Here is a 27940-nt window from a genome sequence, read left to right on the forward strand (position 1 = left end):
ATATTTATATGCTTAGAAAATGGATATATTCAAAAACCTACAATAAAGATGAATAATAAATATTTACATTCAAAGCCAAAAAATTCCACAGTCTAAAAAGAAACATTTGAGGTTTCATTTCTGAACACTGAGGCAAAATAATGATTATAATAATTTTAATCAAACTTAAAAGGTATACTTTATTACCTTGTTGATATAAGCTATTTTCCTTTGAACAGGCAAACAAGAGGGGAAAATCCTTGAGGCATTTTTATATTCTGACTTAACAATTATCTGATAATTACCCCATCATTACCTGCTGATGAAGGATTCCATTCTAAATTCTTAACATTTTTGTTGTTAATAGGCATGTTACTTCAAAAGTCCTACCTGGAAAGAGATTGAGAAGACTGACTGGAGATTTGTTGGTATCAATAGTTAGTTTGTGGCTTGCAGTTTTTGAAGGCTGGCATGGTAAGCAGATTAATTTTAGGGGAAGTCTAAATTTACATTGGATAACTCGAGGAATGCCTGAAATAAAAAAAGAGAAACATACATTTATAGATTTGACAAATAAAAAACTGTACTAATAATAATTAAAGTAGCAGTATATCTTAGTTCAAATGTTTGCTACCTGCCCATTTCATTTAGCATAACTGAAATAACTGGAAAGCATTATCATAATTTATAACTTTATATTATTGCCCAAAACTATAAGGCAAAAATAAAATCTTAAAAAGGAGCACAGGTACAAGCTCTGCCTTTAATAATAATAGTACATTTGAAAAATCATTGCAGTTGGATACCACATAAAAACACATATAGCTATATTCAATTACTGAACTTAAGGTCTTTAAGACCTTCAAATCTTTAGCCCTAATCCAAGACTATCAGCTAAAATAAGCAAAGAGGATGAAATTTACATCAGGAAGACTCTATATGACCATATCTAATGATTTCTCTACCCCCAACTTTTTAATCTTTAACTTTTTACATCTGGAAGATTCAAATTACTAACAATTTGCAATAAATTTTGAGCATGAAAGCAGAATCTGCTCTACTGAAATGCTACTGAAGTTCATGTCATTTTACGCATCAATATTAATATTACTTTCATATGAATTAAATCTTTCTCAATCTGTTTAACTTTACATATCACTGTTGTTTGTTTTGTTGTTTTGGTTTTTTTTTGTTTTTTGTCTTTTTAGGGCCACACCCTCAATATATGGAAGTTCCAAGGCTAAGAGTTAAATCAGAGGTAGAGCTGCCTGCCTATGTCACAGCCACAGCAACACAGGATCCAAGCAGGGCCTGCAACCTACACTACAGCTCATCCCAGCGCAGGATCCTTACCCCTCACTAAAGTGAGGCCAGGGATTGAACCCGCATCCTCATGGATATTAGTTGGGATCATTTCCACTGAGCCATGACAGAAACGCCTACATATCACTGTTAAGCAGCATTTTGAAGGCTTACATAGTCATTCAATTGTCAAATTTTTTTCAGAAACTATGCAGGCATAATGAAATAGGTAACTGAATAAATAACAATGTAGAGTTTTACATTGGAATATAAAGTTTTTAAAAACCATTCCTTTTAATATCTCTACAAAGAATGAAACTGAAACCAAAGCAAATTAGGCTACTCATAAATCAAATAAAGCACTTCTACAACTTTAGTTTTCTCTCCCTTTACACTAGGCTTCTATGTTTGACTATATAAGATAAAAGATGATATACAGAGATCTTTGTCTTAGTAGACTACTGTAGAGAAATGGAAAACTTAAAATGTTCTACTCTATTTAATGGGTCCACACATTAATTTCTTTATTTCTTCATAGTGGAGTCAAAGGGCAGATTAAAAATAGCAAAAGCAGAAGCAGTAAAGCTTGGAGGCATGATCCCAAAGTAGGATTCCTAGAATTAGCAATGTATTTTATTAATGCTAATTGGAGTTTTGTGGTTTACTCTACAATCAGGAAGGGAGCACACTTTTCAGTGCTATTTATTCACTAGGATAGTGAGAGCCTAGTGAGAGATCATCAATAACGGCAAGCATATTGATATATGAGGTCAATTAAATACTTTTTCAGAGCATGTGGAGCATATTTGTCACTCTCTTCAATATAATCTATTATCCATCAAATTTTACATAGCTCATTTTTTGCTCATAACCAACAGATGTTAAATTCACTTCTCCTGGAATCCTAGATGCAAATTATAACTGGTGTCTCTTCAGAAAAGTCCCAGGGTATTATTTCCTGACATTCTTTGAGGTTTCAGAGGCATGTGTATTTGTACTTTACAATGATGAAATGTTTTGACTCAAAATATTATGGTAACATGATCTAAGCTACTGCTCAAACCACAACTATCAATATCACCAAAAAATTACAAAGCATCCTTTCAACTTCATATATTCCACATATCTCCCAATTATGGAAATATACCCACTAATATGATTCCTCTACAATATATAAATTACAGCCTCAATTAATATATGCAGACTGGAAAGAACAGGGCAACTGAAATCTATTTCCATTTCCTTCATTTTCAATGAATACAGTAACAGAAAAAAGTGCTTCATCTGACAATTCTGTACATGACCAAGAGAAGCTATATTCTACATACTTTTAACCAAAGTCTTAGCTAATTGTTCAAACAAAATGTGGCTGTAATTTTCTTCTAAAATTATATTGCTAGAACTATGGCTCTACTGCACTTGGACCAGGTACTGACTGAATTTGTGGTGAAAAATAATAATAATAACCATGATCGACAACACTCGCCTTGTGTTACTAAGTCTGTATATTTGAAGATTATTACCCTAAAACTTGAAAAACCCAGGGCTAAAGAAATTGGTAGTGTATATGTGCTTTCAGAAATTGAAACAAATGGATTGCAAGCACTACAAACCCAAGAAGGGAAATACATTATAACTCAATTCACAGTTCAGTTAAGTCAGCTAATGACAATATCACACACTAGGGCAATGGTCTGCAGTTGCTAAGATTTGTAGAACCCCTCCAGAATTTCTTTTCTCTGCAGGAATTGTAAACCTATTTCATAGGACATTTGGAAAACATTACTTTGAAAAATGATGACACTCATACTTAATAAAATGATTATGGCTATTTTTTAAATGATGGCAGCTTGAAAAGTTTTACCACTAGGAGAAAAAAAAAAAAAAGAGTATTAAATCCTTAGAAACCAGTTTAAGGAAACCATATCATTAAAAAGAAAAATTACAATGCCAGTATTTTATATTACTTCCCATCTAATTAAAACCCAAGCATTTCAAAATATAATCTCTAGTATTTAGACATGAGGTTTATCAGAGTACATTTCTATTAAGATTTACATCTTCGTAAGAAATGTGAAATGCAAATTTGGCTGCCAATTACTCTTTAGACTATAATTGTATCTAAGAACCTGAAGCTGGAGAATGGAGAGGTATGTGTGAGTGTATGTACATGTAATTTTAATAAGGAAAGAAAGAATTACATGAATTTAAAGATTTTCTAAGGTTGCTGGTAGGATGGTAGGATAGCTTTCAACTTAATTGAAAGAGCCTAACCATCCTAACTTTGCCTACCATCAGTGATATTTTTTCTATGTAGCTGGAAAAATAGTCTCTAGATCTGGTTTATTCAACTCTCTGAGTATTATGCTGAGAGAAAAGAAAAAATTTGTCATTTATAATACTCAAATATTGGCCTACTCGTTCATCAGACTACTCCATTCTATAGTTTTTAACAAATATAATCACCTCTCCTTCAAACACTTCCCCTTCTAGCCTCTTAGAGGAAATGGATAGTCACAACTTCTATGGTGCAATTAATCACAAAATTATTTAATACTTATAAAATTCACAGCAAAATCACTCCTGACAGAACAAATTTTCCAGGCAGAGAATTCTAATTATCCCTGGCACACCCAAGAGCCCAGTATCACTGTCAAGAGGGAAGTCAAAATGGGCTTTAAAAAAAAAAAAAAGAAAAAAGGAATTCTATATAGAATATCTATATATTACACATCTATATAATGCCTTTAGAACTCTTTCCAGGGTGCCTGCTAGAGTCATTTCATATTGAAAACAAGGAACCCCAAAGCAGTAGCAATGTCTGGTAACCAGAACTTCCTTGATCCTTTCCTGTTATGTCTGGCTACGTACTGTGCTCCATCTGCAGTCATGTTTTACACTGCCCATGTCATGTAACTTTAATGCAGAAATAATGGAGAGTAACTCTTGTGGGACAACATAAAACCTTGTTTGCTTCTCTTTTTCCATGTGTAAAAGCAGGACTGCTTATCTGCAATACAGCCTGAACAGATCAGGCCAATAAAATGGAACAGTCTTTGAAATTCGAAGCTTTGTGTATAAGATCTGAATGGCAACATATTATTTTCTTGCCTACAAGGTGAGGCTGAATATTTCAGCTCTACTCCCTGAAGCTTAATTATAATTTTAAAATATATCTTAAGAGATTATTAAAACCAGCTTTAACTTTTCATTGAAATACTAAAATTTCCATGTATTGTGATTTTTTTCTCATGGCTTGGTCTGAATTTATAGAGAGAGGAAATAAATTCCTTTCAATAACAACCTTATGATTTTTTAAAACTCAAAACAAATCACTTAAATATTAATACGGTATTTTACAAAAGTTATTGCATCAGTTAGATGCACTCTTGCAAAGTAAAATGTAAATACTCATTAATAATATTTTTAATAATCTAAATTCCAATTTGAAAGGTATACTTTACATCATTAAGCTAAAAGCTTCCTTTTATTAAAATATTGCCCATACATTTTCTCATCCCAGACACTATGCAACTCAGGTTGTTGGCACCACCAAAACTATATGAGTAAATATGGCCATGATTTTCAAGTATTTAATTATTACCCATTATTAATATTATCTAATATTTATCTTAAAGCAGCCAATAAACTAAAACAAACCACCATATTAAGTCTATGTCTAGGAGAAAAGAGTAATCAAAAGAGATATTTTTAGAGCATCTGTGATGTATCAAAATACTGCACTATTCAAAGATAAGTACTTGAATCTTGCTTTCAAAGAGCTCAAAATCTACTAGAGGAACCTAGGGAACAAACTTAATGAAATTTGCATTATGGTAAATATTATTGTAGAGTCATAAACAAAGGATCTGGAGAATACAAAAGGGTTACAACATTGAACCAGGCAAGTTCAAGGGGTCCGACCCTTGATGATATTCTCCCACAAATGCTAATTCAGACAAGATATAGGCCCACAGAAAGGGCACATGGCATTCTAATCAGAGAGAGACATGGATCTGTTGGGATATATGGAAAATAGTTAATTTAAAATTCAGAAATTTGTCCATATTCTTTTTAAGTAAAGTAGGATAACAAAGCATATAGACAAATCACTAATGAGTTACAAAATAAGTTGTCAATGACACCTTTGGCTTTGTTCAAAAAAGTCATGGAACTTCAGTGTGTCTCAGGCCTGTGAAATAACTAATATGAATGACAAGTCTCTGTAAAAGGAAGCATCTACTATCTTCTCCATAGCCAGAGCAAGGCACTGAAACACCCTAAAGAGGTTGTTATAGTTAAAATGGCAGTGCATAAAAAGAGTTCATTCATGGTATAATACCAATTCAATTAACTGACCAAATTTCAGTTCTGAAATTTATGTTGTCCTAAATTATCTTTTCACTTACCATCAGGATTTCGATCTATCCATCACACGCAATGTGAAAAGGGACAGGGGAGAGAGAATGCAACAAATTATCAGTTGTAAAATTACAACACAAATTTAATCCATATCTGCTTAAAATATAAACTAAAATTTTTGAGATTCTTACAGATTATCAAATGGCCTTCCAAGAAAGATAAGTCAATTCACAATTGAAGAATATAATATGAATAAATGAAATCTAATTATGTTTGCACTACCACTCTCAGAAGTCAATGAAAAGGTGTTATTCCAGTATAAAAGTGGCAAAAGACGTAAAGCTATAAGATCTAGCCAAAAGCAAACCAGACTCACTATGTAAATGACATCAAGAGCATTAAATTAATTTTTGAGAAAAAATTTGAGTGAAAAGCCAAATATATTAATATTTCCAGTTAGTGTTGCTTATAACTTTACTCAGTAGATACTACTATGGAGCCTTTTTTTTTTTTTTCCCCAGCTTGTCTTGGTATCTTTTATAGATTTATTTTACTTTTTCTAATTAACTTCCAACCAGTTAATGCCTATACTCTTTGGTTTAGTAATAATTTATAATCTTTTTAATTCTGTCTTTAGAAAAGCATAATACCTAAAAATAGTATATACAACTATAAGCTCATAAAATGATTTTATAACTTTATAATGTATTTTAATGATTTGGTCTACTTGCTAGGTAACCCATTTCTCTTTTTAAAATGTTTCTGTTTCCTTGAAAACAAATGAAATAATTAGTTGAATTAAGGCATGAACAGTCTCTACAACTGCATTTTCAAAGTTTAACAAAGCTAGATTAAACAATATAATAATGCCTGATTGAGATATTCAATTAATGATAAATGAAATCATTTATCATTAGATATTTTAGACAAACATTTCCACCTTATTTATTTCACAACTCAAAATGAAAACAGCACTGTTCAGGTCAATTTCTTTTCAGAAATATCCAACTAAAAAGTCTATCATTCCTTGATCCTTTATGGAAGTTTTGTATTTCTGAAGTCTGCTTTCTCAAAGCCATTTAAATATAAAATACTTATGTTACCCAAATTTTGAAAATATAGATAAATGGTACATAGTTAAAAGTGGTCACTTCTGGCTAAAAATGATTTTAACATTTTAAAGCAAGATAACTTACAAAACAGAAAAAACATGTTTTGAAAACATGAGCTAAAGTTATAAATTTCTTGTCAATGCATAAACAAGAAAATTCACTTAGATAAAATAAGAACCACGATTATTAAAAACACTGCTATACACACACACACACTATAAAACTGAACACAGCTGAGTGGAAATTTATAATAATTGAATTTCAATCAGACAAAAGATAACTTTTTTGACCTAAAAAGAGTTTCTTGAAAAAATACAGATCAAATTTTACTAGATTTATAAATAAATATTTTAACTAAAAAGTTTTATTTAATCACTAAAGCAGTGTCTAAAACTCTGAAGACTGCCTTAATGCTAGATTAACCTATTATAGTATTTTTTACTAATTCAAGCTAAGCTTTTCTCTTTAGTTCAAATATGTGAAGTCTGACTAGATACCATTCTTCTAGTGGGAATAAAAATATATTATATTTGCTATTAATTGAAAAGATAGAATCAAACATTATATATGGAAATCAGCTAAATAGATTTAATAATTATTCTTTACACATAAAAATAATTTGGACATACACTTTTGTTTCACACTAGAAAAGAATGTTTTTCCATTTAATAATATTTTACAAGTGTTTTCCTGTCTTAAACGCCAAAAGATTTAACTCATTAACTCCAATAATTTAAAAGAAGTGATTAGGCTTATAAATTCGTGAACAACAGTATATTTACCTGTTGGTCTGGAATAAGAAACAACAGCATTTCCTTCCAATTCAGATGGTGTATAACTTCCCTTCAGGTAAACAGAAAAGCTTACTGTTCTAGTCATCTCTGGTGCTATAAGCAATGTAAAAATAATATCAGTTACATAATATTGGACAGTTATTAACAACATTTAAAATTAGGCATACATTGCATGCCAGCTACTGTCTGAAGCACATTACATAATACTTGGATGGATTAATTCATTTTTTTTCCTTTGTCTTTTTTGGGCTGCACCCGCAGCATATGAAGGTTTCTAGGCTAGGGGTCAAATAGGAGCTATAGCCACTGGCCTACGCCACAGGCACAGCAACGCCAGATCCCAGCCTCCTCTGTGACCTACACCATAGCTCATGGCAATGCCAGATCCTTAACCCACTGAGCAAGTCCAGGGGTTAAACCTGCGTCCTCATGGATACTAGTCAGATTCATTTCCACTGAGCCTCAACAGGAACTTTGGATTAATTCATTTAATCCTTACAACAACCCTATGAGGTAGGTACTATTATTGTCCCCATTTTTTGGTGCATGAGGAAACTGGCTACAGAAAGATTAAGAAGCTTTCCCAAGGTCAGATAGCTAATAGAGGGCTGGGAATTGGCTCCAGAACCAGGAGACCTAACATTCCGCACTACTTTACATAAATGAATAGGTAGCATAAACACAGAAAACGGTATTCAAAGGGCAGAGATTAGGGAGTGGGGAACAGTACTTTATCATGGCTAGAATACAAACTGCAGGAGAACATGGAAGAGGGGAATTGGATGGATGGAACTAAAACTGTAGCAACTTAGCAGATTGTGCAGTCTTCCATATTCATGCATCTGAACTCCAACCTGCATTAGAGAGCTATAAGAGGTTTTTCACTGGAAAGAAATTAATTGTCCAGAATGTTTTAGAAAGAAAAGTTGGAAGTATTAAGAAAAACTAAAAGATAAAGTGAAATATCACCTACTAGTTTACCACAACCATCATTCAATTGATTCAGTGAAGATTTACTGAGTTTCCACTATCTGCCAGGCAGTCAGGTAAGGGCTGGTTATATAAAGGAAAAAGAGAGAGATGTGTTCTTGATTTTGTGAATAAAACATAAGGTTCCCAGCTGAGCAGTGGCAGTAAACAAAGAAAGTAAAGGACTCTAAAAACAATTCAAAAATCATTTTAACAGGACTAATGACAACTTGGATGGAAGTAGTAAAAGATGAGGGACTCTATGCAAAGAAATCTTACTAAGAGTTGCCATTTATGAACAACTGATATCTTAGATTCATTTTCAAGTTAAATCCTCAAAACTGTTCTGCAAGACAGATATCATTATCCCCTTTCTGAGATTAAAAAAAAAAAAATCTGAGGCTCCAAGTAACTACTAGCATAGCTTGCCCAAGGTGACACATCGAGCATCAGTGCCAGGATTCAAATTCAGCCCAGGCTCCCAAGCCAATATTCTTCCTTCAAACATTACTAAATAAATAATTCAATAGAAAAACACCAATTAAAAAAGCCTTCCAAATACAGTAGTTAAATACAATTACAGGTCCACCTAGTGAAGAAAAGCACTTGAAAATTTCTAATTACTTCAACTCAATATTCATTCATTGAATGCCCATGCTTTACGTCTGCAGGGAAAACACAAGCAAAATAACAAAATCACTGATTTCAGGAAGATACAAGTCTTGATAATTGACAACAGATATAGCCACGAAAGAAACACAATAATTTTAAAAATTTTAATTAAAAAAACTTCTAAACATTTCCCGTCGTGGCTCAGTGGAAACGAATCTGACGAGTATCTGTGAGGATGCAGGCTCAATCCCTGGCCTCGCTCAGTGGGTTAAGGATCCAGCATTGCCATGAGTGTGGTGTAGGAAGCAGATGCAGCTTGATCTGGCCTTGCTGGGGCTGTGCTGTAGAACAGCGGCTACAGCTCCAATTCAACCCCTAGCCTGGGAACCTCCATATGCCACGGGGGCAGCCCTAAAAAGACAGGAGACAAAAAAAAAAAATCTTCTCATACCATGATAGACTTCAAGCCACAACAAAATACTTACCCATAAATTCAAAGGTGAACTGATCACAAGTCAATACTAAAGGTGGCTGCACATAAATCGATAATTTGATCTTTTGCAATCCCACTCGATTCTGCAGTGTAACCTAAGAAAATAGAAATTGTTATTAATAGAAAATTACCTTTTTCTAAAGTGATAGAATATCACAACTACTTAAGAAATCACTAGCAAATAATTAGTAAATACCATCTGAGAAAAAATGAACTATCACAAAACATAACCTGTAATGCAAATGTTCTACCCCACTGGATACTGAGCAAAAGAGTTGAGCAGACTTTTCTCCAAGAAGATGTACAAATACCCAACAAGTGCATGAAAAAATGCTCAATATTCTGGCCATATGAAATACAAAATAAAAACACAATAAAATACTGCTATACATCCACTAAAATGCTATAATCTAAAAAGGATACACAAAAAGGTGTCAGTAAGAATGTGGAGAAACAGGGAGTTTGGGGTTGGTAGAATGGATAAGCAATGAGGTCCTACTGTATAGCACAGTGAACTACATCCAATCTCTTGGGATAGAGCATGATGGAAAATAGTATGAGAAAAAGAAAGCATATATATGTATGACTGAGTCACTGTACTACAGAGCAGAAATTGATACAACACTGTAAATCAATGATACTTTAATAATAAATAAATAAATATATTACTGATGGAAATGTAAAATGGTATAGACATTCAAGGAAATAGCTTTCACAGTTTCTTTAAAAGTTAAGCATAAATTTACCATTTGACCTCATAATTCCATGCCAAAAGAAATGAAACATGTACACTCCAAAACTTGTACATATGTGCATAGCAGTATAACAGACAAAAGTAGAAACAACCAATCAACGGATGAACGGCCAAACAATATATACAAAAATATTACAGTAATATATTTCGTCCATGTTAACGAATGGAACATGATTCATCTTGCCAGTGGTAAGGCGGCGTGAGTGTGTAGTCACAGACGGCTCGATCTGCGTGGTTGGTAGCTGAGCACAGCCATCGCCTAGCCGAACTCCATAGGAGGCGAAATGCAAGACAGTACTACACATGTACACTATGTTAAGCAAAAGAAGCCAGTCACAAAGACCACACATAATACATGATTCAATTTACATGAAATACCCAGAGTAGGCATATATATAAATCTACAGAGACAGAAAATAGATTAGTAGTTGCTTTGGAATGGAAGAGGGATTAGGCGTGGGGGAGTAGAAACAATAGAAAGTCTCAGTTAATATGGGGTTTCTCTTGGGCAGGACAAAAATGCTCAAAAATTAAATTGTGATCGCTCTGCAAACATACTAAAAATCATTGAATTGTACACATTAAATGAGTAAATTTCAAAGTGAATTATATCTCAATAAAGCTATTTTTAAATGTTCTCTCAAAAGCAAAAAAACAATCTGCCCTCATGGCTGGTGAATAATTCCACCATAAAAATATTATATATATTCATTCTTCTTTACATGTACAGATGTGGCATCATGGACTATTTATTTTACCTACTATCACCCTATCACATTTTGCACAAGTTAATTATTCTCTAAAGATTTCCTTACTAGGTAGAGATATTTACTAGTTTAAATACATATCAAATCACAACATTTTCTTCCATGGCTTCGTACAGAAGTACGTGATATAATTAATTCTAGAAAATATCAAAGAATGATAATATCGACTGCTGCATTTCTAAGCTGGCTGCATTTCCAAACTGGTGCTCTTGGTTAAGATAATCCTTTCACTCCAACCAGAATGAATAGCTAGGAACTATGGAGCAATAGTTTCCCTGGGAAATAGGATGGGTATGGGTAAAGAAGGCCAGGACTTCTCTCACTCCTCTGGACAAAGAAACGTTAATAGAATCCATGAGGCCCAAGGATTACTGGGCCACAGTGCTAGGGGCATCACTTTCAGACTATCAAAGACAAGGCTTAAAAATCTGGCTTCCACTGGGCAAATTCTCTCTTTGGATTTTGTTGCTCAAAAGCCCAAGCCTCTTTGAATAGTCTCCTTTGCATGAGTTCATCTATATGGTAAGCCAGATTTATCACAGTCACTGACCAGGTAGGACTGTTCAACCAATCAAGTCGCAATCTCTGGGGATAGACCTAAGTATTGCTATTTTTCACAGGTGACGCCCATGTACAACCAGAGTTGAGACACACTCTTCTGTATGGCCCCTTTGCTATGCAGTAATTCATTCTAGTTACTAGGCTCTACTATAAGAGACAGATACATTTCATTATTAACTGACAAAATGCAAGGGCAAACTTAAATTTTAATAAAAGTCATTTTGAATTTTCTTAGGCAAAAGGCATATACATACTATAAAGAGAGAAAAAATATACAAGACATACAACTGGCGCAAAAACATTATTCACATATAATTAGATTCAGTAAATGTCTTAATTTTAAATGATATGGATATTCTGTACAACAACAACGCGGGATCCAAGCTGCATCTGCGATCTACACCACAGCTCACCGCAATGCTGGATCCTTAACCCACTGAGCAAGGCCAGGGATCGGACCCGCAACCTCACGGTTCCTACTCGGATTCGTTAACCACTGAGCCATGATGGGACCTCCACCATTAGCAGTTTTTTACATTCATGGAACCACACCAGTAAGTTATCTATGTGTATTATCTCATTTAATCTTTACAACATTGTGAAATAGTTACTATCACTATATGTCATTTTAAGGAAGAGAAAAATGTGACTCAGAGAGGCTAAATAATTTTCTCAAGGCCACTCTGATTACAAGTATAAGAACCAAAATTTAATTTCTGTCTGGCAGAATGCAGAGCCCACACTCTTATGCAACTGTGTTAGGTCTCAAAGCACCTCTACAAATGAAAAAGTACTCCCATTTTACAATTTTAAAATAGAGGTTCGGAGAAGCTAAATAACATTTATGAGACCATCAAGCCAACTTGTGCAAGACCAGGAACATCCTGTGAGAGGCTGGTTTTTAAAATGAAAATGAAAAATCCTCAAAGTACTAATAAGCCATTTGGAAGAGAGCAGACATTCTGACTCTGCCTGGTATAGCAATGTATACTTAGACAACAATCACACAATTTCATATTGTTACAAGAGTTCGCATTTAGTTTAGATGCAAGATTAGTGGTGATAATTCTCATACACAGATTTATTGCATCTCAACAATGGATTAGGCATTTCAAACACGAATCAAGATGTGTGATGAAAATAACTACAGTAACAAAGAAAAGTTATATTTGAGCCAAAAAAAGAATTAAAGACTTGGCTAGATCATAAACTTTGTATTTAAGAGAAAAATATAGAATATTAAGAAGAAAATATAAAACATAAATGAGAATTTTCCATGCCATATTCCACTTTTAACAAAATAAAATATGATCCTTAGGAAATACAATACCAAATTTTTGTCCTAAATACATAAACATGACTCCCAAGGCCAGGTATGAATAACCACTTTGCCTAGGTTGTCTGGAATGATGTCACCCATCATGCACACATATTTGAGGTAGCCACATCTTCATTCACTTGGAAAGGATGGAAAAATTTTCTCAATTAACAGGGTTTAATTTTGATGGAAACTTGCATGGTTATGTATTTTGGCTGCTGTTGTTATAAAAGGCTATAAGGAGAGATTTATAACAGAAATTTGTATAGGAACTGTCAGGCATAATCAGGAAGCCACGGTGTCTGCTGTATGTAAGTCCAGCTGATCTTGTGCAACTCCTGTGCATTGCATTCTTTCTCATTATTTTATAATGGCAATACAGAGAGTTGTGACTTAGTCACTTTCAAATATAGTAAAATTCCACTAATGAAGGAGAATTTTCCAGTAGTGTCATGCCATCATTTTAAGGTGGCTATTACACATGAAAGCCGAAGAACTACAGGGGAGGGAAAGGTAGTTTATTTATTTATAGCAATAACTAGCAATTGAGGGGGAATTAGCATGAGCAACGTTATCTGGTTTAGTTACAGATTTCTTTTTGTAATTTATAGCGTGCTCCTGAATTATTATGTGTATGTGTCTGAATAATATCAGTAAATAGATATAAAAGAGATTTCCCTACACAAAAGTCTATAGATCATTCCTGGAACTTGGTAGATTTTTTTTTAACCTTCTTAAATGTTTGATTTCTTGCCACTAATGCTTTTCCAGACTCAGACGTATTAATGAGATAGAGCCTTTGATTGGATAGGAGGGAGGGAAACTGGGAAAAGACCACCCTTGTTTCCAATGGCAAGAATCCAAAAAAATTAGCTTAGGAAACTGTTATAAGATTGGGCTCCCTTCAACTTCTACCAAAGATCCCCACACTTGGGCCACCCGCTGGGTCCAGTGTAAGCGAACACAATTGGTAAAGCCTGGTGCCCTGTCAAGCTCCTCCAAGGACAGCAACCCATAATCTAAGAAAATATAAAGCCTTGTCCAAATTTCAAGTTAGTGACTCGCCAAGATCCACAACTTTCCCTGGCTCCAACATTGGGCAGTGATAAATATTTTCAGCTTAATAATGTGCTGACTGATTACCACACTTTAATCTAAACGCCTTAAGAGGGTTCTACATTTGATTCCTAGTTCTAAAATTCTACAATTGCAAGACTAAAAATCTTAACCAAAACCACATCCTTCATATTCTATTTTGGGGGGGACTATCAATTTGTCACTACTCTACTTTGTGGGTTCTTCATTTAAGGTTTTCTTGCTATAAATACATCCATTTAAAGCTAATATTATGGCAGATAGATGACTGAGAATTCTTTTCAAACACACACATAACCATACCTAAAAGGAAGATACTATTAACATTTATATATATACAATACTGCAATCAGTTGGTTGGTCTACTAAGAATGTGATAACACAATTCCTTTAAAATATTTAAATATTAATTTCGTTTCCAGAAAAAAAGACCCTGAATCATACTACACATTTAATTAGCGGTAGGAATAAGTCATAACAATCTTGGTATTATATACAAATTGCTATAAATATAATTATCAGTTTTATATTTGTAGGAAATAATAAAGATTAAATATTTACTACCCAAGGCTGAGGAAAACATAAATTTCAAGTGTCTGAGCTTTTCTTTTAAGTTTTTAACCAAGAAATCTTTTCTCAGTTGAATAATTTTGATGTATAATATTGCATAAGCTAAAGTTGTATAGTGTTACTTCTATAAATTTAAATACTGCAATATGACTGCCAATTTAGTGATATTTATCACATCACATAATTATAGTATAATACCATTATCTATATACATTATATTTTGGATTAGATCTCTATGGTTTATTTACTACTCATTATAAGTTTGTACCCATAAACATCACCACTCCTAACCCCTGAACACCCTGGTAACCACCATTTTACACTCTGTTTTTTACAGGTTTAATTTTTTTACTTGTTGAACACATCAATCACTAGAAATGAAATTGAGTCTGTAATAAAAACACTCCCTACAAACAAAAGTCCAGGACCAGAAGGCTTCATAGGTGAATTCTGCCAAACATGCAAAGAAGAATTTATGCACATCCTTCTTAAACTTTTCTAAAACTTTGAAGAAGAATGAATAATTCCAAAGACATTCTATGAAGCCACCATCACCCTAATACCAAAACCAGACAAAGATAATACCAAAAATGAAAACAATAGGCCAATGTCTTTGATGAATATAGATGCAAAATTCTAAACAAAATTTTAGCCAACTGAATCCAACAACATATAAAAAAGATCATACACCATGACCAAGTAGGATTCACCCCAAGTTCACAAGGATGGTTCAACATATACAAATCAATCAATGTCATACACCACGAAAACAAAAGAAAAGTCCAAAACCACACAATCATTTCAATAGACGCAGAAAAAGCATTTGAAAAAATCCAATATCCATTCATGGTGAAAACTCTTACAAAAGTGGGTATAGAGGGAACATACCTCAACATAATAAAAGCCATTTATGACAAACCCACAGCCAAGCTGAAAGCCTTCCCGCTAAAATATGGAACAAGACAAGGATGCCCACTCTTATCACTTTTATTCAATATAGTACTGGAAGTTCTAGACACAGCAATCTGACAAAAGAAATAAAAGGTATCCAAATTGGAAGAGAAGAGATAAAATTGTCACTCTATGCAGTTGACATGACAACCATACATAGAAAACTCTAAGGACTCCACACAAAAACTACTTGAAATGATCAAGACTTGAACAGACATTCTCCAAGGAAGATGTATGGATGGCCAACAGGCACATGAAAAAATATTCAACATCACTAGTTATTAGAGAAATGCAAATCAAAACCATAATGAGGTATCACCTCACACTGATCAGAATGGCCATCATTAGTAAGTCTACAAATAACACATGCTGGAGAGGGTGTGGAGAAAAGGGAACCATCCTGCACTCTTGGTGGGAATGTAAATTGGTACAACCATTATGGAAAAGTTATGGAGGTACGTCAGAAAAGTAAATATAGAACTACCATATATTCTAGCAATCCCACTCCTGGGCATATATCCAGACAAAACTTTCCTTGAAAAAGACACATACACCCCTATGTTCACTGCAGCACTATTTGCAATAGTCAAGACATGGAAACAACTTAAATGTCCATTGACAGATGAACAGATTAAGATGTGGTACATATACCCAATGGAATACTACTCAGCCATAAAAAGAACAAAATAATGCCATTTGCAGCAACATGGATGGAACTAGGGACTCTCATACTAAATGAAGTAAATCAGAAAGAGAAAGACAAATGCCATATGATATCACTTATCTGGAATCTAATATATGGCAAAAATGAACCTGTCTACAGAAAAGAAATAAACTCATGGACATGGTAAACAGGGTTGTGGTTGTCAAGGGGGACAGGAGAGAGTGGGATGGACTGGGAGCTTGGGGTTAGTAGATAAAAACTGTTGCATTTGGAGTGGATAAGCAATGAGATCCTGCGTATAGCACAAGGAACTATATCCCATCACTTGTGATAGAACATGATGGAAGATAATATGAAAAAAAAGTAAGTATATACATGCATAACTGGTCACTTTGCTATACAGCAGAAATTGACAGAACATTGTAAATCAACAATAATAAAAAAATTTTTAAATAACTTTTTAGATTCTCACCTATAAGTGATATAATACAGAATTTTTGTCTGACTTCTGTTACTTAGCATAATGTGCTGAAGATCCATCCATGCTCTTGCAAATGGAAGGATATCCTCCTTTCTCACAGATGAATAATATTCCATAGTGTATATGCACCACATTTTTTTTTAATCCGTTCATCCATTGATGGGCACTTGCACTGTTTCCATATCTTGGCTATTTTGTGACTAATGCTGTGATAAACATGAGAGTATATATACCTTGTGGGAAATCTTGTTTTCATGTCCTTTGGTTTATACCCAGAAATGGAGTTACTGGGATCATACAACGGACTTTTTTAAATTTTTTGAGGAATCTCCAATTGTTCTTCCTACCAGTTGGATCCTTTTACATTCCCGCCAACAATGTATAAGGGCTCCTTCTTCATCACATCCTCATCAGAACCTGTTGTCTCTTATCTTCTCTTTTTTGTTTGTTTGTTTGTTTGTTTGTTTTGCTGCACCCACAGCATGTGGAAGTTCCCTGGCCAGGGATCAAACCCGCACCTCAGCAGCCAAGTAGTGACCAGCGCTGCTGCAGAGACAACGTTAGATCCTTAACCTGTTGTGCCACAATTCAAACTCCTCTTATCTTCTTGATGAGAGCCATTCTAACAGGTGTGAGGTGATATATTACGTGGTTTTGATTTGCATTTCCCTGATGATCAGTGATGTTGATTGAGCACCTTTTTATACGTCTGTTGGTCAATTGATGACCTCTTTGGGAAAATGTCCATAAGTTCTGCCCACCACATGTTTTGCATTTTCATTAAGTTACTCATAGGGTGAAATATATGACATTATTTGCAGATTACAGTCTAGAATTATGGTACAATACCTTCACTGTGACTGAAGGGACAAGGTCAGCTCCCACCTCAACATCAGTAGCTTGCTGTAAACACAGAAATGAGAAGAGAAGGAAGGAAAAAGTTTCAATACTAAATAAAGATCAATGAGTAAACAGTGGGTGTGATATATATTTCGCATCATCAGAATAGGGAACAAACTATAAAGGATTTGTCACTCTAATGACGGACTAGAAGAGTCAGTGTGTCTTTTTAGATGACTTCATTCAGAAAGTCATGAGCTAATAAAAAAACCCATCCCTCAAAAGGGAAGAAAAATCCATATGCTTTATTATCAAACTACTCTATTGCCAAATTTCCTTAAAAGTTAAAACCAATTAGTATTATTAATTCATTCTTCATATTCTATAAAAGAAGACCTCCGTGTATTTTCTATATAAACATGTCATTCTTTTAGGCCCTTGTATTTTTAACTTACAAAAAGTATGTTTTATTCTGATTAATCATATATATTTAAGGCATATAACTAATGATACAGAGATTGAGTGGCCTTATACCTAGAAAATAAAGCAAAAGTAGGAGTGTATTTTTTTACTAGCACATATCATAAACTCACTCGTTGAGCACCAGCCTGGGTTACCCAGTCCTGTTTCTTAAAGAATTCAGAATAAAATATAATAGAGCAAACATTTCCTTAGAACTTCTAGTTTATTTTTTAGAGTGGTAGAATGAAAGGAAAATACAGTCACTCTATGACAGAATAAGATCAAGGGGTAACTTATTTTCTAATAACACACATATGAACTCCTGAGGGAACAATTAATATCATATTTTCTGTCCAATCAATGAATAAATCCACCATACTTTAAATTAACTGATTTGGAATTATTTTACTAGGAAAAACTAAGACACTTCTAAGTAGTCGGTATCACTATGATGTAATGGTCATCAGAGTAATTGAGAATTGAAAGATTCATATTCTATATATGATTCCATAGGAAACTGTATATGAACTCCGATTCATAAAAAAAGATAGGATAGTGAGGCTTTTCTCTTCAATAAAAGACTGCATTCTAACACAACTTATATTATTTTTTTGGATGTGTGCCTTCATAATAATGATTGAAAATAAAATATTAAGCCAGGCTTTTTGCTCTAGTATTACCTAAAATTCAGGAAATGTTTTACATTTAGCTGTCCGCAAATCTAAAAGAGAAACCAACATCTCCTGTTTCCTGCTCTTTTCAATCCATGCCTAAACACCTAGATATTTCAAGGACAACAGTCCTTTGGAAACATAAAATACAGCCAGAGAGAAATGGCTATACGAAGACATTGTGGCACCACAGCCACATAAATCGTTAAACTGATGTTTTCCAATGGGATGAATACGATACTCTCAAGAATCTTTTAAGAAGGAAAAAATAGTAAAGCAGGGGAAATGAAGCTGGAAAGAGACACCTAGTTAAGAGGAAATAGCACTCCAGGTTACCAATAGGGAAATATATATTACAATACAGTGTTATTACACAAGGCCTTTTCTTACAAAGATCAAAAGTTGCTAAAGAACAGAAGGGGAATTCCTCATTTCAAATAGCCTATGTTTAAGAGAACTTAGAAAAAATTATGTAAGTTGCCCAAAGGAAAAAAATAATCATTTCCAAGGCAAGAATATGTGTGTACATTTGTCAGCTAACTAAGCAGAAATGTTCCACTCAAACTACACCCTTTAGGTAGAGTGAGAAATGGTGTGTGCTGAATATCCAATGTTTTAAAACAGTGCCTCTACTATGCGACTTAGCTGAGTGAATGTTTCTTTCATATATAGTTCTACTTTTTTTTAGGTATACCCAACTTACTAAACTATGGCAAGGTTAATGTGATTTTTATCACAATTTGGTTTGGCTGTTTATACTAAGATTGATCTTTGAAAAACTTATGTAACTACTTATTATCCTCTGATACCTAAACATCAAAGTCATTTCCTAAGCCAAATCCTATGACATAAATTCCAAATACAGTAAACCCAGTAAATTCGATCATTTGCCTAAATTGATCAACTTTTGGTACAGATAGAGATAAACTTAATATAGATTTTTGCCCAAACTGCAGGCAGTGATACAAAACTAATCAGAACCTAACAAGTGGTTACAGAAGACTAAACAAAAAGATGAGGTAATGTAACCAAGGACAGTCTCCCTTTCTATCTTCTCGTTTCTCAGCAGTATTTGTTCATTTGCAGAGCAAATACATACTGAACACCCTTACATGACAGGCCATAAGGATACGGCAGTGGATGAGGCAAGCCGTGGGAGGCAGATGATGGTAGCAGTAGTGAGGGTGGTGATCAAAATTGTAAGGGTGATCATTTTGGAAGAACTAAAGTGTAGTTTTCTTAGTATAATGATGTTGGTTAATTATCATAATTCAACAAAGTGGATTCTATTATTATTCCCATTTAACAGATGAGAAAATTGAGACTAAGAAAATTAAATACCTTACAACATTGTAAATCAACTATACTTTAATTTTTAAAAATTTAAAAAAAAATTAAATACCTTGCCTTGGTATAGAATTAGAAACGGGAGGAAAAATAATCCCTGGCCCAACTGTTTATTCTTGAACTATTCCTCTACCACAACTACCACAATGTATTAAAGATTGTAAATCAGCAAATCCTCAGCTACACCCTTCATAAATATTATCTCATTGAATCTTCAATAAAAATGAAGTCAATATTATTCATCTGGATTAGGATTATCCTAATCCATTCAATAAAAATGGAGTCAATATTATTCATCTGGATTAGGATTATCTCAATACTCTAAAAAGGAAAAAAAAAATTTTTTAAGGTAGAGTAATAGTGAGAACCCTTCCATTGTTCCCTCTCTCTCTCCCTTTTTTTAGACAGAAATTCTGCCTAAGGAACTCCTTACTACACTAAGAGGCTAGAAATGTTTTTTTCCTAGAAAGTAACAAAGCCTAAAACTTGTTATCTCCCCTAAAGCTTCTATTTGAAAGCCCACAATTTAAACCAATAAATTTTGATCCAAATTTGTCAGAGTGCACCAACATCACAAACCCTTTTAAAGTCTGCAAATAAATACACCTACAGATACTGAATCAAAGTTAGGAGAAACCATGGCAGAGATTTTCAGGTCATCTTCTCTCTCAGTAATGGGCCAAACACCTGTAATTTTAACAGAAAAAAAAAAGAGATACTTAATCATAAAGCATAGCTTGTTTTATACAGTTGTTTTAAGGTTAACCTACACCAAATATCAGAAAGTAATCCCATAAATACACTCACAAAGTGAAAAAAACTTATGCAATACAGAATGAGAAGACTGATGAAAATTCTTTCCCCTCTACATTTACTGTAAAGAAAAACTGTCTCTTTATCTAAAGATATTAGCTAACATGTGACCCACTAATTGACGAGTGTTGTGAATTTCAATTCCTTCTCCTTAGCTACTAGTAGAAGCCCAAAAGAGTACAAGCCTTTTGAAGGTAAAATGGCTATAACTATCAAAATGTAAAATTCACCAAAAAATGTAAAAGGCACATATCCTGTGATCTAACAATTCTACTCCCAGACCTTTACCCAATACTCACAGACAAGCCCAAAGAGGTTCTCTGCTGCTGGTAGTTATTAAAAACAAAAACAATCTAAATCTCAACTATATGTCTATTAATAGGGAAATGGTTAACAAAATTATGGTATATCCATACTGTGCAATGCTTTGAAACTCAAAGTTGTAAATAAGAGTGTTGTCCAGGGAGTTCCCTTGTGGTGTAGTGGGTTAAGGCTCTGGAATTGTCAGTGTAGTGGCCTCAGGTCACTGCTGTGGTGCAGGTTTGATCCCTGGCCCAGGAATTTCCACATGCCTCAAGTGCAGCCAAAAAAAAAGTACTGTCCATCTTTATACATTTACATAAAAAGAACTCCAAGACATGCTATTGATTTTTTTTTTAAGGGCCTCACCCATGGCATATGCAGGTTCCCAGCCTAAGGGTCCAATCAGAGCTACAGCTGCTGGCCTATGCCACAGCCACAGCAACGCCAGATCTGAGCCGAGTCTGTGAGCTACACCACAGCTCACGGCAACATTGAATCCTTAACCTGCTGAGTGAGGCCAGGGATCAAACCCGCAACCTCATGGTTCCTAGTCAGATTCATTTCTGCTGCACCACGACAGGAACTCCACTACTGATTTTTTTTTTTAAGTAATATGTAGTGTAATGTATCTAATATGCAAGTATTTTGGTAAAAACAATTATAAAAACAGGAAAATTTTCTTAAAGAACACACTAAAAGGAGTTCCCATTGTGGTGCAGCAGAAACAAATCTAACTGGTATCCATGAGGATGTAGGTTCAATCCCTGGCCTCATTCAGTGTCTCAGGTATCCACTGTTGCCTTGAGCTATCGTACAAGTCACAGATGCAGCTCGATCCTGCATTGCTGAGGTGTAGGCTGGCAGCTGTAGCTCCAATTCGACCCCTAGCCTGGGAACCTCCATATGCCCTCAGTGGGGCCCTAAAAAGCAAAAAAAAAAAAAAAAAAGAATACACAAAAACTTTTAATAAAGTTTATCTTTAAATTATCTAGTGGAACTAAGACCTGCGGGTTACACTTTCAGTATATTTGAATTATTTTTATCATATTCATTTTATTTTCACAACTCAAGAATTTCACAATTTAAAAAAACATTTATAGTCATGATATTATGAACAAATTATAGAGATCCTAAATAAAGAAGAGAAAATAATACATAGCATATACATATGTGCATATAACACATATATACACATACACATATATGAAGATTATTGGCTGCCCCCTAACATCCATTCTTCCTTCCTCCTTCTTTATGGCAGAGCCCTAATTCTGCTGAGCATTCACCTTCAATTCAAAGTCATTGGATTGATCAAATCCAGTCATGACTATTTCATTCCCCTGACCTTTTGGTGTTTTAGGCATGAGCATAGGGCCTAATTCAGACAGATGGAAGGGAAGGGAAGGTGGGAGTCAGGGTGCTGGTATATGCTTCTGGGAAAGCTATTTCTCCCTATTAAAAGGGAAAACTTGGGAAAAATATCTCTCTTCTTTCCTGGAAATCATATTTGCATCTAATACATGTAACTGCTGAAGTGACCCTAAGACCCTGACAGAAAACACAGCCTACACACTGAGGGTGGTTGACCAAAAATATAGAAAGTACTTGAATGTCACATGAATCAGCTGTCTCAAAAGAGAACTGCCTACAACTGCCACCAGGTATTTCCATCAATACTACAATATTTGGAATAGGAATTTCCATAACTTAGTGAGAGTACAAAAGACTGCTCATTGCCCACCCTGTAGTAATTCTTCTATTCTTCTTTACTAAAAAGAGCCCAATTTTTCTAAGCAACAAAGTGCTCAGGTAAAATGCTAAATTTTTAGCCTGTTTCATAGCTTGGAGTGGCCAGTGAGATGTGAGTAGAAGCTGTTCAGGGTGTGGCTTCCAGGAAAGATCCTTAAGGGTGCTGACTCAGCTGCAGATTTGAGGGCAGGAGTTCCAGAAGCCACCCTGGACCAAGAGAAGACCCTGGGTGAGAAGGTCGGAGACCTTGATAACAGTGGAACTGCCAAACCAACCCAGGACAGGCCATTATTAGATTTCTTTTCCATGAGGAAGAAACAAACCTCTGCCTTGTTTAAGCCGTTTTATTTGGGCATTCTGTTATTTGCAGCCAGAAATAGCCCTGAACAGCATATCTTCCAACAAGGTCACCAAGTTCAAATGTTTCTACTCCTCAATGGTAGAAGCAACTTGGTTACCCTAGACATATTTCGAAAGGGTGCAGACTTTCATTTATATGCCCATGACTTAGTGCTCTCTTTCCACTCCTTGAGACACATGGATGCTCTGTGAGAGTCTATCTCAATGTTGTACCCATTCCTTCATAATCATCCCAAGTAAAGAACATATCAACTGTCCAAATCACAAGGAAACAGATGCTGTTGACTACTGGTAACAGAAATCCTACACAGAATTCTCACTAATGAGTTGAGTATGAAAAGTTTCAAAATCCATGAGCCATACATAAATTACTACTATAATTTCATGCTTACAACATACATTCCTCATATAACTTACACACATAAAATCAGCTTCAAAACCACTTTTATTACAGTAGATAATATACACCATGTGTACAACAAAATGTACTCTTTAAATTGGCTTTAAATTTTGCAGCAATTCTTGCTTTGAAGAAATACAAAAAGCTTCTAAGTGCTGAACGTAACCCACAGGACTATGAACTGTTTTTTGGAAGTTAAAGTTACTGTACTAAAATAGGTGGCATTTAAAAGAATAATGAGGTCATCAAAAAGTTCAGAGTTTTAACTTCTCACAATCTTCCGTAATGAAATGATTTGGTGCTTTTATATAATTACAGGTATTTTTATAAAGAACTATATGATGATTTTATAAGCATAGAGAATACCAAATTTTTTCCATATCTAGAAATAAAATATTTTAAAAGTTTCTCTTTTTAAAAACATTCTCTTTCTTTTTTCAGAATAAAATCAAACGATGGTGGCACAGAAGGGTCAGAGAACTTCAAATATTAACTTTGAAGTTATGTAAATAATAGGCTTTGCACTCAAGTCTGTGGGTACATCCCTAGCTTAATTAGCAGTTATTTCAAGATACACAGAAGAACCAGGGTAATGACAAGTAAAACAACCTAACCCTTCTCACCCAAGGGTCGCACTATGGCCACCAAAAACTTAACTGTTAGCTGTAAGGGACTCTCCTGAGAAATGTTTTACATAATCAAGTGTTAATCAAAATATCATTAGCACATTGCTTATGGAAAAGGCAAAATCTCAAGACCCAAAACTTGGGGTGAAAAGCCACATTAAATTTATTTAATGAACTCTCGAAATTTCACATTTCATATATATGCCACTTTTCCCCAATTACATTTTTAAATGACAAAATGAGACTTACAGTTTCATTAACCCCAAAACACTAGTATAAAAAATGGAAAAAATGTGTATATTGCAATATGACACATCCAATTTTAACTATCCTCTATTTGACAGGAGGCTGCTGACAACAAATAGGTTTTTAAATAATTGGAGGTACTTAAAAGACTTAAGTTTCACTGGTTTACTTTAAAAACTTTCTAAGAGAATGTGTGAAACCAAAGCATAATAATTTTATTTTAATATTCATATTTTTGAAATATATTATCTAAATTCCTCTGAATCTTTCTTGATAATATAGACTCAAAATTACATAAATCTAGGAAAGTGACTGGACCTGGATTAAGACTGACTCTGCTGTTTTGGTTGGCTTTTGATGCTCTGCTTCTTTTATTATTCCTGCTTGTTTCAACATTTCTTTTATGTGAAAATAGTCCATATTTTTTCTCATTAAAAAAATACTTTTACCTGACCCTGAGAAGAGAACTTAAAGTAATGCTTTTCACATGTCCAACTCAAACTGCAGGATTGGTGTTTTGTTTCTCCTTTTAATTTACAATAAAATTATACCCTTGTGAATCCCAAAGTAAAATAATATTGAGTTATTCAAAACTCAGGAACTGAAAATATCATCAGCCTCTGAGTCATTAGAAATCAGCATACTGCAGCCTACACTCCATTTGGATGGCTAATTAACTACAAACATAAATTATATCACTAGACTACAAACCTCATTTTTAGTAACAAAGTGGTAACACATGTACCTGCTTTGGTTTCTTTTAAAAGAAGCAACTAAATTTTTTTCAGAGGTATTAGAAGTTAATAAATTACCACTCTAAACTTTAATGCACTTCTAAAGGTCTAAAACCATCACCCAAAGAAATACATGCTCCTTTCTTAAATTTAAAGAAAAAACTACATAGCACTTTATCTAGAACTAAAGTATTATCTTAAATAGGACATATTTTTCAGAAGCTATAAAACACAAATTAAGGACAAAGATTAGTGTGTTAAAGAGCAATACTGTTTTTATAAAAATGACTTTGAGCCTGGGGGAAAAAACTAAAACATGTAAAACATTACCCATATACAAAATAATATGAATTTTGCAATGAATATTAAAATCAAACAATCAAAAGCTGAAAATGAGATACCTTGTGACTTGTTAACATCTTTGATGATTTTCTGAAGTTCTTTCAATTCTGTATCAAGTTCATCATAGTTTAGTTCTCTAGATTCAACTTTTGGAGCTTGGAACAAAGAAGGGTCTGTCCCCAGGTATGAACACTGCAAGTGACCATTATCACTCAGAGTGACTATCACTCCCTTTAAATCGCTACAAAAAGGAAAATGAGACATAATTAAAATTTTTGGCAGATTTAGACTTGACCAACTAGATTTTTATTCAATTCAGCTTCAAAATACCACTAAGAAAATGATTATATATATATATATATATATATATATATATATATATATAATTTTACATCAAGGACTCAATTTAAATGTTTCAAACACCATTTATATTTATAGAAGTACTCGCAATGTTACCATTTATTGCAGGAGGGGAAAAATTAACCATTATTATTAAAGCTGCCACTTTGGGGGACCTAACTACATGGCAAATTCTGCTCTAAGAGCTTTTCAAGTACTCTTTCATTTAATCCTGATTGCATGTCCCACTTGGTAGATGGATAATAAGCAGCAAACGCATGTGGAGCTACAGTGGATAAATTGCTGGCTGAAGACCAGAGCCAAGGCACAAGGGAAGACAGGACCTTCCAGGGGAACAGCAAGATTACCGGAGGAAACCCTGGGAGGCTTTAAAGATGAAGGTGCCCCCTGTTCTTTTCCTTCTCTCTACGCTTGGGACTCATGCTTCCCTTCCCTCCCCAGGTCCACTCACCATGGCTTGCTACTCAAGTAGGTGTCTGGTCTGGTCTGTTTCTCTTCACTCTTAGATAGAAGTATCTCATTTTCTCCTTTAGTAGCTCTTTTTCCATCACTCTTCTCAACCTGATTATCTCTTTTCCTCCCTATCCTTTTACTCTTCCTCTCTCTTAGGCTACCTTATCTCTGCTATACTCCAGAAATTAGCCATAATATATAAATTATAAACAATTTTAGCATAAATGTTTTAAAGGAAATTTGTATGTTTTTCCGAACTTGCGATAAAAAGTAGTTGAGATGAACACTATTTGATTCCTCCTTACCTTGCCCAGAGGAAAGAGAATTCAACATTGTCATAAGTCATTTTGAGCTGATACATAGTGAATTTTTATTGTTTTTGTTGTTGTTGTTGTTGTTGTTGTTGTTATGTTTCCTAGTGGCCTTTTTTTTTATTATTATTTTTTTAAAAAAAAGTCTTCCAACCCTTCCAACCCGTTCTAAAGGTTAATTTTTTTTTTTTTTTTTGGACTTTTTGCCTTTTCTTGAGCCGCTCCCACGGCATATGGAGGTTCCCAGGCTAGGGGTCTAATCGGAGCCATAGCCACCGGCCTACACCAGAGCCACAGCAACGTGGGATCAGAGCCTCGTCTGCAACCTACACCACAGCTCACAGCAATGCCGGATCCTTAACCCACTGAGCAAGGCCAGGGATCGAACCCGCAACCTCATGGTTCCTAGTCGGATTTGTTAACCACTGCGCCACAACGGAAACTCCTAAAGGTTAAATATTAATCCAAAACAACAGAAAATTTTAAAGAGAAAAGAACTTGAAAAAATGTTACTACTCATCCGAAGAAAAAGAGTTAAGATCTAGACCTCGTTCAGAAGAAATAAGAATTTTTAAAACTCCCCAACTTTGGGTCACTGCAAGTGGACAGTTCATTAACCTAAAAGCTCAACTTAGTTGAGAGTAAATATTACCATTCCTCAGTCCTTCCTATAAGGTGACCACCAGCAACCACTTTACCACCTACCTTCAATACAATATTCCTATACCCACCTTCTCCAGGGCTTACATATTTCACTATAATGTGACTTCAGAAAAAATTTTAAAAAATAGTTGGTATCACTGATTCAACAGCTAAAAAAACTAGCTAAAAACTTTTAAAAAAGGGTTCTAGGAGTTCCATTTGTGGCTCAGCAGTAATGAACCCATGAGGATGCAGGTTCAATCCCTGGCCTCACTCAAAAGGTTAAAGGATCCAGTGCTGCTGTGGCTATGGTGCAGGCCTGCAGCTGCAGCTCCAATTCAACCCCTAGCTTGGGAACTTCCACATGTTGAAGGTGTGGCCCTAAAAAGATAAAGAAAGAAAGAAAGGGTTCTAGCTCTGACTCTGCCCTATATAGCTGAGTCAACTCTGAGAAATACTCCTAAATGCTTTTATGTCTGAAATGATAAGGTGAAATG

General features: G+C 34.5%; 1 protein-coding gene across 12 annotated transcripts in view; it reads right to left on the reverse strand.

The window, feature by feature from the left end:
* The window catches only part of BBS9 (Bardet-Biedl syndrome 9), a 730525-nt gene that overhangs the window by 511244 nt on the left and 191341 nt on the right, over positions 1–27940 (reverse strand). For 11 of the 12 annotated variants that reach the window (XM_021079336.1, XM_021079333.1, XM_021079330.1 and 8 more), the window contains 7 exons: positions 25737–25918; positions 20715–20791; positions 17634–17687; positions 9616–9718; positions 7538–7642; positions 5691–5705; positions 370–510 (listed from right to left, as the gene is read on the reverse strand). In XM_021079336.1, coding sequence (XP_020934995.1) covers positions 370–510; positions 5691–5705; positions 7538–7642; positions 9616–9718; positions 17634–17687; positions 20715–20791; positions 25737–25918 — 677 coding nt within the window. The remainder of the gene's footprint in view (positions 1–369; positions 511–5690; positions 5706–7537; positions 7643–9615; positions 9719–17633; positions 17688–20714; positions 20792–25736; positions 25919–27940) is intronic. The other variant, XM_021079335.1, reaches the window with a different exon arrangement.

The sequence above is a fragment of the Sus scrofa genome, chromosome 18, assembly GCF_000003025.6.
Source record: "Sus scrofa isolate TJ Tabasco breed Duroc chromosome 18, Sscrofa11.1, whole genome shotgun sequence".
Lineage (NCBI taxonomy): Eukaryota > Metazoa > Chordata > Mammalia > Artiodactyla > Suidae > Sus > Sus scrofa.